General features: G+C 43.2%; 1 protein-coding gene across 1 annotated transcript in view; it reads left to right on the top strand.

The window, feature by feature from the left end:
- Window positions 1–13,803, top strand: part of GRIP2 (glutamate receptor interacting protein 2) — a 181,958-nt gene that overhangs the window by 72,266 nt on the left and 95,889 nt on the right. Inside the window, exons 5-7 of the mRNA XM_084840214.1 lie at window positions 2,213–2,299; window positions 2,587–2,662; window positions 3,716–3,861. Of these exons, the coding sequence (XP_084696340.1) occupies window positions 2,213–2,299; window positions 2,587–2,662; window positions 3,716–3,861 (309 nt within the window). The remainder of the gene's footprint in view (window positions 1–2,212; window positions 2,300–2,586; window positions 2,663–3,715; window positions 3,862–13,803) is intronic.

Raw genomic sequence — 13,803 nt, 5'->3', positions numbered from 1 at the left:
TCTTAGTTGGCTGCTTGTATGAGTTTTTGTAGACGATGATTAAATGTGCATATGAGTTCTAGCATTAACAGAAAGCGTAATTTCTTTTTAGATTGTGCATGTGCATCTTGTAGCAGCCACCCTCTCTGAAAATTGCCTCTCCTAAAACGGTGGCTGCCATCTACCATGTTCTAAAGTACTTGGATTAAATATAATATCCCCACCCCCACTCCAGATCTGCCCAATTTTAACTGGTGAACCTTTTTAGTTAATCAAAAGTTTTGTAAATTGCTTAATCTAACTGATTAATTGATTTAACGTTTAAGCTATAATTTATATGCTGTTACATTAAAGAGGCAGGCAAATTGTGGTGTAGCAGGTGGCAACACTGATGAAAACACCGAATGCATGTAGTAGGTGACTGTTTACTGCTAACATTGTCTTCATTTCTTTTTACTTAGCTTTCATAAATGTTAGAAATTAAATGAAGTACCAAATTAAGTATGAACAAAGTTACGTTTCCTCCAGAATTGATTTACGCTTAATCATTCTTTCTACTTAAAGATCGCAATCAAAAACTATCCTTTTAGCTATGAGGATTTGAGTTTATTCAACTGAAGTTGCCAGCTGGCTTATTACTAAATATATGAGAATCCAGCAAACATCTGGACAAAAACATGGCAAATGCGGTTCAATGTAAACAAGTATAAAGTGATGCACATTGGAACAAAAAACCTTGCCCCACTTCACGTATACACTGATGGGATCCAAGCTGGTGATGACTGACCAAAAGATCTTGGGGCTGTGGTGGACAGCTTGATGAAAATGTCAACCCAGTGTGCGGCTGCTGTGAAAAAGCCAAATCCCATGTTAGGCATAATTAGAAAAGGAACTGAAGATAGAACAGCCAGTATCATACTGCCCCTATACAAATCTATGGTGTGACCACACTTGTAATATTGTGTACAGTTTTAGAATAGAATAGAATAGAATAGAATAGAATAGAATAGAATAGAATAGAATAGAATAGAATAGAATAGGCTAGGCTAGGCTAGGCTAGGCTAGGCTAGGCTAGGCTAGGCTAGGCTAGGCTAGAATCATAGGGTTGGAAGACCATCAAGTCCAACCCCTGCTCAATGCAGGAAGCCTGATTCCCAGGCGGTCTCCCATCCAGGGTTGACCCTGCTTAGCTTCTGAGATTAGATGAGATCAGGCACATCCAGCCCTTTTTGGTCCCTACGCCTCCAAAAAGACATCGTAGAGTTGGAAAAGGTGCCGAAAAAGGCAACTAAAATGGTCAAGGAACTGGAACAACTTCCCTATGAGGAAAGTTTACAACGTTCAGGACTATTTAGTTTTGATAAAAGGCAAGTAAGGGGAGACATGATAGAGGTGTACAAAGTTATATGTGTTATGGATCTACAGTGTTAGGTAATAGCGCTGGCATCATTCTAAAGACCATTGAAGTGACTCTGTACAAAGAAGGCAACAGTTTTGGATTTGTAGTACAATGACATAATATTAGAATCTAAGATCATCCTGTGAAACTGATTGGTGGGAGATTCAGATCAGATAAAAAGAGGTACTTCTTCACGCAGTTCATAGTTAACCTATGAAACTCGCTACCACAAGATGTAATGATGGCCATCCATTTGGATGGTTTTAAAAGGGGATTAGACAAATTCATGGAGGTTGAGGCCAGGAAGGGCTTCAAGTCATGATGGCTATATATTACTTCCAGTATTGGAGGCAGTATGTCTCTGTATACCAGTTGCTGGGGAACACAAGCAAGAAGGTGCTGTTGCACTCATGTCTTCATGTGGGCTTCCCATTGGCAGCTGGTTGGCCAGTGTGTGAACAGAATGCTGGATTAGATAGGCATTTGGTCTGATCTTCTTATGTTCTTATTTTTGACAAGACCTACCAGCTTCTGAAAGGAGCAATCTGCTTTGAAGCTTGTAGAGAAAGGGCAATGGTTCATTTTAAGACTTGTGTATGTATTAAGATTGATTGGCGGGCAATCTAGAAGACAGATTGAACTGTATTTTAATGCTATTATTAAATAGCTTCAGATATTTAAGGCAACGTTTCTGTTCATCTAATTCAAAAGTCCTTCATATTGTAAGATTTGTATGAACGATTAGGCAAATTTTAGATCAAATCCAGAACTAAAAAATGAAGAAGGGTATGGCAGGTTTGATATTAATTCATCCCTTTACTTTCTTATCTACAGCTCCAGATAATAGTGCTGGCATCATCCCAAAGACCATTGAAGTGACCCTGTACAAAGAAGGCAACAGTTTTGGATTTGTACTACGAGGTCAGCATCTTTTTTCTTGATGATGAGAAAACCACGCTGCTGGATCATTTGAAAGAAAGGGGAGGGAACAAAGCTTGGTGTTCTGTGTAAATCAAAAATCCTAAGCTAATAGATGTGTAAAGCAATCTTCAAAGACTGACAAACATAGATAATAGGGTTTTGTGTGCGTTTCTATAGAATCTTTGGTAGCCATTTGCTGACAAAAGCTTCATGTCTTCTGTTGTAATAAGAGATTTCTCATATCTGTGAATTTACAGTTCATGCATGATTTTGCAATTTTATTACAGGAGGAGCCCATGAAGACTGGCACAAGTCCAGGCCATTAGTATTGACATATGTTAGGCCAGGTGGCCCAGCAGACAGGTAATGTTCACATTGTACCTCATTTCGCAATGGAGCTTAAACAAATAGACGTTTAACCAACCTACAACATGAATTTCTTAGTAGGTTTGTATCCCAAGTGTGTACCTAGGTCCTAGGCTAGGTGTTAGAATCTTCTTTTTCTTTTTCTTTACATGTACTTATGTCTCATATTTATCTTCCCCAAGTGATCTCTTGAATGGCAGTCTTCAAGGAGACAGGGAAGAGCTTCAGGCCAAATCCAGATCCTGATGTTTAAAATTTACTGCTAATTTGAACTATGGATTTTCAAGATATTCAGTTAGCTGTATGTATGCTGTGATTGAGGCTTGCAGTTGATGATCTGTTGTATGATCCCTTATCTGTTTTGCAGCTAATTGTTCAGTATCTCCTATTAAGGGCTGACTCAGAAATAAAGTGGTACATGTGATATAGTCCTCCATGCAGCTTTGCCCCCCTCAAAATGCACATGGGTATCCTGCTTTGAAAGTGCATCCACTGCAACATTTTCCCTGCAGGTGGAATGCTGGAAACAACAGGAGAAAGCTTCTACTTTGGAGGACTACAATGTGCATTAGAATTTTCACATACCTTTACTAGCATGGTTCCATCTGCATATGCATTTTTGTTTTATTATTTTTAACATCTCAGTGAGAATTTTCACTCTGCCCTTCCCCTGTGTTCCCAGTGCTCAGGGTGATGTTACTCCTGTGTCAGTCCTAATACATACAGACTTCCACCCAGTGGTTCATCTTCTATGTTTATGTACCATGAAAGCAACATATCTCTAAGTGGGCCAGACATTGCTTGCATTATTTTATAAATTTTCCAAAAACCTAGATCATGTGAATCTAGGTTTAACATAAACCTAGATTCATATGATCCCAATATATGCACTACATTTGCATATATTGGGACCAGTATAGGAGCAATTACAGAAGCAGCAGTAGCAGCCATGCCAGTAAAGCAGGGCTAAGAATCCTTGTAAGTATTTTTCTAGGGTAATATTCTGGTTCCAGATGTGTTCAAGATTTCTTCATGCACTTTTTCCTACAGGGAGGGGTCTCTGAAAATTGGGGACAGGCTGTTGAGCGTTGACGGGATTCCCCTTCACAGTGTGAGCCACGCTGATGCACTAAACATCCTACGTCAGTGCAGCCAGGAGGCACTCTTCCAGATTGAGTATGATGTCACCATAATGGGTAAGGGGTTTTGGTACATGCTCCCCCCTGGGGAACAAAGGCCTGGATGATGGGAAGGGACAACTCAACCTCATATATTTTTTCCCATTGCAAAATTGGAATGTATTTTTTATAGAACTTGACTTGTGTGTAGTGGAACTTGGAACAGGTGAACATACCCAGAGTTGCAAGGAGTCACCAACAGATTATTGGCTAAGATTAATCATGACATAGTTTGCATAGCCAAAAGCAGGCTGAGTAACAGTTTGTATGCGCTCTTCTGGGGCATGTCGTAAATACTTCTCATTTGGCCAAAGACTCCAGACTAATCTAAGGAACATCCAGTGATATTTGCAAGTATCATTTCCAAAGTTTTGTGCACCAGTTTGCTGCCTTAGCAACAAGTACTTAGGATGAGGCAAGTCAGGTAATCGCACTAGTGCAACAGCACAAGTTGGTACAAAATGGTGGTGCTGCAGGTGAGGACTTTGGTGCAAATGTTACAGCTGTTGGTGTAAGAACAGTGGGGCAATGGACCATGTTGTCTAAGTGAGCTGTGGAACATTTTGGGGGAGGTGTTCAGCTGGCTATACATGGAAAAAGTGGTTTCAGAGCAACTAAACCTGCCTTAGTTAAGGGAGGTGGGTTTGATGTTGACCAGACAGCAGAGATGGTACAAGTTTCCACCAAAATAGATCACTCTAAGAGGTTGATCACATGAGGCTGAAATCCCACATCCTTACCCGGGCTTTCTGCTTCTGGTTTCTTTGCAGGATTACGATGGGCTCCTTTGCATGGGGGACATGTGATTTGAATTGAAAACTTTGTTTCTTGGCAGTGTTCTATATATTTCATTATACAGCGCCATCTAGTGGCTGTATTATAGTGCAATGCCGTCATTACACACTGCCGATATCTCGCATTAACGTTTGTTATCGGCTTATCTCTGATCTTTTTAAAAGCGGGATAAAGCTCAAAAAGTGGAAGAGATGCTCTGGAGGTTGATGACGTCATGTAAAGGACTCACAAACTTCTGTGAGTGAGCAATCACAAGCGTGCAATAAAAGCCTCATGTAGAAATGCTTGAAGTCAAGTGAAGAATAAATACTTAGAGTCTCTGTCTATAATGGAGCCAAGTGGCTCAGATGAACAAAGACAAACTTGTGGTGCAGCGACATATCGATGACAGCCCCGATGAAAGCAAGCAGGTACTGAAAAATTGGAAATTGTGCTGCAGGCAAAATGGCAGTCAGTCATCTTGCAGCAAGGGAAAGAGCACATAAACTGCCAGAAAAGTATCCAGACAGGAAGATCTAGACCCCTGTCCCTGATCTTGAAGTCCCCACATCTTTACTTCACCCATAATGCTCAAGACAATCAGTGTATATGTGCACACCTTCATTCAGATCGTATTCCTCAAGCTATGTTCAAAGACAAGAGAAAAAATTATAAGAAACTTTGTATTCTCGTGCTTTAAGGCTGACAGCAGTGGAGGCCAGTGGCTCCGATTTCAGTGGGGCTGTAAGTCCATTCTGGGTTTTAGTCAGAATCAGCCAGAACTCCAGAGGAGCTATCCAAGGTGCCGAACCCTATCCACCAAAATAATTTCAGCACCTTGGATAGCTCCTTTGGAGTTCTGGCTGGTTCTGCCCAGAATGGATTCACAGCCCCACTGAAATCAGAGCCACTGGCTGACAGTAAATGTAAATGTCATTCTGCTTTATGTATAATGTTGTTGACTGATGGATTTGATTTGTACCCTGCCTTTCTGCCAAGAAAAATGTTACTCAAGATGGCTAAATTCTTACCTAGTTGTCTCCTGATGCCTATCTTGCTGGGAAAGGAACAGCTTAGGAGTTGGGAATCTCTGCTAAACTTGAGCATCTATGTAGCTCAAATCTACAGTTCGTTCAACATCTGCCTTTAATGTGGGCAGAGCAGAGGTTAGTCTTAAAATTAACGGACATCCTCCTTCCCAGTAGAAAATGTCGACAGATCCAAGCACACACAACCGTGCGTTTGTTCTGCATATTCAGTTCATTGCCAGACCCTGTTGCTTCTTCATTTTACAATCCAGCCAAAGACCCATATTGTGTTTCTGTGCTTCTGCCTTTACAAGATTACAAAATTAGGGTCCTTCTTCTCCAGCCCATCAGCAAAAACATGGGTCCATGCCCTGGTCATCTCCCATCGGGATTACTACAAATTCCTCTGTGTATTCTGTTGGCCCTCCTCCCCTCCTTCCAACACTCTGCTGCCAAAATCGTTCATCTCTTTCATCGCTCTGATCATATGTCTTCCGGATCCAGCAGAAGCTCCTTGACCTTACCTTAAAATCCCTTCATGCCTTTCTCACTATACATCCCTTCCTGTGACCTTTGTGCCTCCAGCTCCACTTCCCTCAGCCATCCAAAGGTCTCCTTCACCCTCAAAAGACTCCACCCTTTCTCTCTTACTGCCCTGTATGCTGGGAAACAGCCTCCCACAACACACCCGTGAGGCCACCTATCTCCCTTCCTTCCAAACGTTCCTCAAAACCCACCTTTCCTGTGAAGCCTTTAGCTCACCCCCCCACCTCAGTTCCCATGCCCTACTGCAATTGAACTTGTAAGCAAGTCTAACTGAAACAACCATTTACTGCTTACCTGTTTACTCCTGCACACCCTTCCTCTGTTGTTTCCATCCACTGTGGTGAAATTTAGGTTGTATGCTTGTTGGGACAGGGGCCTTCCGCTTGTACTCTATAAAGAACCATTCACACTGATGGCACTACTGAAATAATAATAATAATAATAATTAATAATTAACAATAATTATTAATAACAATAATAAATAATAATTTGGCTCACTGGGAAGGTGTGGATTGGTGATACCTGCAGGAAGTCACATCAAGAGGATATGACGAAATTGGGGGCAGAAGGGATTTTGTGGTGGCCCTCAGAACTGCATGTGCTTCTTTGGGAAGGCCTGTCTTCTCTCTCTGACAATCGCATTCAAAGAAAACAAAAGAAGGTGGTGCAATAAAAATTGGTGGGGTGTGTGAGACTTGCCTGAACTTAAATCAACTCCCAGCGTTGCTGTTGCCTGTGGTCTTTTTCCTACACAGTGCAACCTGTATGTTCTCTTCCCTATATGTCATTCTATATGGCTTTCCATTCTATATGGCTTCCTCTGCTCAAAATCCCTTCTGTGCTCACACATCTGTGTTCGTGTCAGCTCTGGTGACAAAGCTGCACTTCGAAGGCTAAAACTGGTACCTAGTAGTACCTAGTTCCTTCAGCGTGGATGTAATAGCCAGGGATAGCTGGAGTACCATACTCATGTCCAAGGAGAGAGGCCAAATTGGCTGTTTGCTGCTACTTTCTAGATGGGAGACAGAACCCTAGTTGCTTTCGTTTGATAGGCAGCTAGAGAGCAAAGCCCAGCCCAAAATGTTTTGAGGCACACAATCTCTTCAGGCCTTTAAATTTCACAGAGCTTGTGTGGGAGGCATGGAGTTTCTGTGTAGCAATTTAGAACATACTGGAAAATACTGAACAGAATGTACAGATGATGAGTTTAAGGTTACCGCTGAGTCCAAAGCTGTGTTGGCTGTAGAAGCTCAGTGAACTGCTGCAGAGCGTGATGCCTTGGGGGGGCGGGGGGGGGAGACAGACTGGCCGTCCTATTTTTAAAGCTCTTTTTTCCCATGCTAAACCTGTGACCCATATCACCATAGCTCAGCTCTGGAGTCAAGAAAGGAAAATACTAATGGTACCCAATTATATTTCTAATTTACCATCAAATTAGTAAATCAAATAGGCTTGCATTTCAGAATGTGTCTAGATGTGATTAGGGACTATGAAGCTGTGTTTTTCCAAATTAAAAACTGTTAAAACATGTGCAGCTGAATATGTGTGTTTGTGTGTGTGTAATGACTGGAAAAGCTTTCCAATATTTGTCATGCAGGACTTCAATCAGTGAAGATTTCCAGCTACAAATTTGGGTGGGGTGGACCAGAATTAAGCAATGGGGTAGAGAGTGAGATCCACCCTTAGGCTAGGGCGGGGGGAAAATCTGACCTCCGGTGGTCATCCCATCTACCCCCTGCAGAAACATCTACAGTTCTCCCCTCCCCTTATATTGGTCAGGAGAGGCAAAAAGGGGGAGAATCAGGGGCATGGTGGGAGGCTTTGGATCCCATGATCCTCCCAGACCCCGAACATGCCCCCAGCATTGGGGGAAATATATGTTAAGTCTGGCGCTACGCCCTTTCAAAACAAACAGTTCATGGTGTCGTAAAACTGGACTGCACTACATCTCAGTGTAGGCAAGAGATTTTACTGTATATACGGCAGCACCTATTTCTGTATATACGGCAGCATCTTTTTCTGTATATACAGCAGCATCTATTTCTGTATATACGGCAGCATCTATTACTGTATATATGGCAGCATCTATTACTGCCGCTGTACTTGCTACCACTTTTTCGGTTGGGCCAGCAGGACCCACTGCTAGCACAACAGGCAGCTTGCGCTTCCTAAAGCACAAGCAATCCCGGGAACAAGTGGAAACACTCATTTTGGGAACAGGATAGGTCAGGGGAGCTCCCTTTGATGAACCCTGCTGATCTGCCCTGTTCTGGAAATGTTTTGGCCCGTTTCCATTTGCTTTGGGATCTGCCATCTTCCCGTTGCACTAGGGGTGAGGCCCACTAGTGTGTGGGCAGCATTGGATACTGTCCTCTATCTATCCATCCATAATGTCCGAAAGAAGGCTCGGCTAGAACCCTTCTACCTGATGTTTAGTAGAGCAGTATTTAACGATGCAATCCTTCATCTGCATTCTGATGTGGTAAGGCCCAGTTTTACTGCATTTGAGCTGTTTGAAGGCCTTCATTGCGCTATCATCCTGCCTCATTCACAGACATCTAAAGGGGATCTGGACAATGTTGTCCCCCATTTGCAACCCTCCTGTGTTTTCCCACCACTTTTTCCGTCGAGAGGGGAAAAACTGAATAGCAGCACAATGCCTTTTGGCTGGTAGCACCAGGAGCTGTCCGTCAGTAAATACCCTTGGCCTAAGATCCAGAAGTCACAGTTATCTAAGTTTGTGAAGACTCTGTGCTGCTCCATTGCATTCCAGATTAAATGGCCCCTTCCAACTCTATGATTGAAGTAATACAAACTTTCCAGCTGCAGTTTTGTGCAGATTACTAAAGTAAATATGTAGTGATAGAGTTTGGCTTCTGAACTTGAATTTCTATGTCCAGAACTTATGGCTGGTATCCAATGGGGTGCTTATGCCCCACTGATTCTCCTGCACCCTGCCAAATCTGTTGCACAAGCGGCCCCCACCTCTTGCACAACAGTGATATAGTGCTTCTGGGGGCAACCCCAAATGAGCAGGACCACCTGTTTCTTGAAGGAGACAGGTCGGTTGAGCTTGCATAAGGGAGTTCCACTGACCTGCCTCCTTCCAGAAATGAATGTTTCCGCTCGTTTCAAGGGTTCCTCTAGGAAGTGCTAAATCTCGCTTGCGTAAGTGGTGTGTCCTGCTTATGCGACAGAATCGACGGGACCCAGTGCTCACAGAAGGGAATCAGTGGGGGTGAAAGCACCCCATTGGATACTGCCCTATATGTCTTGTTGACTCTTAATGTACCTATATAGTATGAGGGTCAGACAAAATTGGGCTTAATGTACCTATATAGTATGAGGGACCCCTTCATGGATCACTGCCTTGTTGTGGCGAAGGGGCTTGCGTAACTCAGTGAAGCCATAAGCTATGCCGTGCAGGGCCACCCAAGACGGACAGGTCATGGCAGAGAGTTCTGACAAAATGTGGTCCACTGGAGAAGGAAATGGCAACCCACTCCAGTATTCTTGCCAAGAAAACCCCATGGAACGTATCACAAGGCTAAAAGAGATGACGCCGGAAGATGAGCCCCTCAGGTCGGAAGGTGTCCAATATGCTACTGGGGAAGAGCAGAGGGTATTTCCAAGTAGCGCCAGAAAGAGTGAAGCGGCTGGGCCAAACCCGAAAGGACACTCAGCTGTGGATGTGTCTGGTGGTGAAAAGAAAATCCGATGCTGTAAAGAACAATATTGTTTAGGAACCTGGAATGTCAGATCAATGAATCAAGGTAAGCTGGAGGTGGTCAAACATGAGATGGCAAGATTGAACATCGACATCTTGGCAATCAGCGAACTAAAATGGACAGGCATGGGCGAATTTAATTCAGGTGACCATCATATCTACTATTGTGGGCAAGAATCCCTTAGAAGAAATGGAGTAGCACTCATAGTCAACAAAAGGGTGGGAAAAGCAGTACTGGGGTACAATCTTAAAAATGATAGAATGATCTCAGTACGAATCCAGGGCAAACCATTCAACATCACAGTAATTCAAGTCTATGCCCCAACCACTGAGGCCGAAGAAGCTGAGGTTGATCGGTTCTATGAAGACCTCCAACACCTTCTAGAACTAACACCAAAAAAAGATGTCCTCTTCATCATAGGGGATTGGAATGCTAAAGTAGGAAGTCAAGAAATCACCGGGATAACAGGCAAGCATGGCCTTGGTGTACAAAATGAAGCAGGACAAAAGCTAATAGAGTTTTGCCAAGAGAACATACTGTTGCTGATCATAGTAAACACTCTTTTCCAACAGCACAAGAGGCGACTCTACACATGGACGTCACCAGATGGTCAATATCGAAATCAGATTGATTATGTCCTTTGCAGCCAAAGATGGAGAAGCTCCATACAGTCAGTAAAAACAAGACCTGGAGCTGACTGTGGCTCAGATCATGAGCTGCTTCTTGCAAAATTTCGGCTTAAATTGAAGAAAGTCGGGAAAACCACTAAACCGTTCAGGTATGACCTAAATCATATCCCTGATGAATATACAGTGGAGGTGAGGAATAGATTTCAGGGATTAGACCTGATAGACAGAGTGCCTGAGGAACTATGGACGGAGGTCCTTAACATTGTTCAGGAGGCAGCAACGAAATCCATCCCAAAGAAAAAGAAATGCAAGAAAGCAAAGTGGCTGTCTGATGAGGCTTTACAAGTAGCTGAGGAAAGAAGGGAAGTGAAAAGCAAGGGAGAAAGGGGAAAATATACCCAACTGAATGCAGAGTTCCAGAGAATAGCAAGGAGAGACAAGAAGGCCTTCTTAAATGAACAATGCAAAGAAATCGAGGAAAACAACAGAATGGGAAAGACTAGAGATCTCTTCAAGAAAATTGGAGATCTCAAGGGAACGTTTTGTGCAAAGACGGGCATGATAAAGGACAAAGAAGGCAGGGACCTAACAGAAGCAGATGAGATTAAGAAGAGGTGGCAAGAATACACAGAAGAACTATACAGGAAAGATCTGAATGTCCCTGATAGCCATGATAGTGCGGTTACTGAACTTGAGCCGGACATCCTAGAGAGTGAAGTCAAGTGGGCCTTAGCAAGCATTACTAACAACAAAGCTAGCGGAGATGACAGTATTCCAGCCGAGCTATTTAAAATCCTAAAAGATGATGCTGTTAAAGTGCTGCATTCAATATGCCAACAAATCTGGAACACTCAACAGTGGCCACCAGACTGGAAAAGGTCAGTTTACATTCCAATTCCAAAGAAGGGCAACGCCAAAGAGTGTTCAAACTACCGCACCATTGCGCTCATTTCACATGCCAGCAAGGTGATGCTCAAAATCCTACAAGCTAGGCTTCAGCAGTATGCGAACCGAGAACTACCGGAAGTACAAGCTGGGTTTAGAAGAGGCAGAGGAACTAGAGATCAAATCGCCAACATTCGCTGCATCATGGAGAAAGCAAGAGAATTCCAGAAAAATGTCTATTTCTGCTTCATTGACTACGCTAAAGCCTTTGATTGTGTGGATCACAACAAACTGTGGCAAATTCTGAAAGTGATGGGAGTACCAGACCACCTTACCTGTCTCCTGAGAAACCTGTACGAGGGTCAAGAAGCAACAGTAAGAACCAGAGATGGAACAACCGATTGGTTCAAAATTGGGAAAGGAGTACGACAAGGCTGCATATTGTCACCCTGCTTATTTAACTTATATGCAGAGTACATCATGAGAAATGCCGGGTTGGATGAATCAGAGGTCGGAATTAAGATTGCTGGGAGAATTATCAACAACCTCCGATACGCAGACGATACCACCCTAATGGCAGAAAACGAAGAGGATCTCAAGAGCCTCTTGTTGAGGGTGAAAGAGGAGAGTGCAAAAGCTGGTTTGAAACTCAACATTAAAAAAACGAAGATCATGGCATCTGGCCCCATCACTTCCTGGCATATAGAAGGGGAAGAAATGGAAGCAGTGACAGTTTTTACTTTCTTGGGCTCCAAGATCACCGCAGACGGTGACTGTAGCCATGAAATTAAAAGATGCTTGCTCCTTGGGAGGAAAGCTATGGCCAACCTAGACAGCATAGTAAGAAGCAGAGACATCACCTTGCCGACAAAGGTCCGTCTAATCAAAGCTATGGTTTTCCCAGTAGTAATGTATGGCTGTGAGAGCTGGACTATAAGGAAGGCTGAGCGCCGAAGAATTGATGCTTTCGAACTGTGGTGCTGGAGAAGACTCTTACGAGTCCCCTGGACTGCAAGGAGGTCAAATCAGTCCATCCTAAAGGAAATCAACCCTGAGTGCTCATTGGAAGGACAGATAATGAAGCTGAAGCTCCAATATTTTGGCCACCTAATGCGAAGAGAAAACTCCCTGGAAAAGACCCTGATGCTGGGAAAGACTGAAGGCCAAAGGAGAAGGGGATGGCAGAGGATGAGATGGCTAGATAGCATCACGGATGCAATGAATATGAACGTGAGCACGCTCCGGGAGAGAGCGCAGGACAGGAAGGCCTGGCGTGCTATGGTCCATGGGGTCACGAAGAGTCGGACACGACTGAATGACTGAACAACAACAATAGTATGAGGGTCAGACAAAATTGGAGAACATCCAAAAATAACCTGATGGAAACGAGAGAACAAGTCTCAGGATGCAGGAAAATAAAGTTTTATTCTTCAAAATAGCCCAGTGAGTTTGAGTCCTGTGGCATATATTTCTGGGCCTTCAGGGGCTGTAAGAAGGCCCAGAAATATATGCCACAGGGCCAAAACACACTGGGCTACTTCGAAGAATAAAACTTTGTTTTCCTACATCCTGGGACTTGTTCTCTCGTTTCCATCGACCTATATAGTTTGGCCAGAGTTGCTCTGCATACCATCTTTGCAACTGAAACACAAACATAATTTGCCATAGCTCCTCAAAGGAGACCTGGAGCTGAGAAAGTAAAGAGCACTGCCGAATAGAAATAGATAGGCATTGACAGAAATGAAGAAAAATAGGTTTACAGATTGCAAATAACTGGCACAGGAATAGGCTTTTGAAGACAGCAGTCTAATTCATGCTTACTGTATATGGTTGGTTGATACTGATATGAACAGGCTTATTGAAGTAAAGCACAGCAGAGTGAATATTTTCTTATGCTTCTGCCTTGTAGGCACAGATATTTCTTCAGTTTTGTTTGCTTCTCTGTATCAGCCAACATGCATTACTTTATTGTGACACTCTTATTCCTTAGGTTTTCTACTTGGGGTGACAGTAGGGGCAGATGTCTCTTGTTGCTAAGTTTCCATCTGAAGCACAAAAGTTCTTGGCATTCTTTGAGTGGGACAGAAAAAGTGCTATGGAGCTGTTTCCTATGAAGGAAAACTTCTACCCTACTAGAAATTCTTGTCCAGAACTTTAATGGAGAATCTGGGTCCGGGTGGTGGTGGTGGTCATGTTTGATCTGCAGAGTTGGTCTTGTGAAGCTCACCACCATAGCTGGCTATGCTGTGTTAAGCCAGGCTGAAGTACGCTTATGATCTTTAGATTTAAAATGAGACTTTTACCCACCCTCCTTCCAATTTCCTTTTCATTTGACTTCTGTAGTATCTTTCATGGATGAGTAGTTGGTTA

Source organism: Heloderma suspectum, chromosome 2 (genome assembly GCF_057233095.1).
Source record: "Heloderma suspectum isolate Gila_16-S chromosome 2, 16-S_ref, whole genome shotgun sequence".
Lineage (NCBI taxonomy): Eukaryota > Metazoa > Chordata > Lepidosauria > Squamata > Helodermatidae > Heloderma > Heloderma suspectum.
This window is presented reverse-complemented; position numbering and strand designations above follow the sequence as displayed.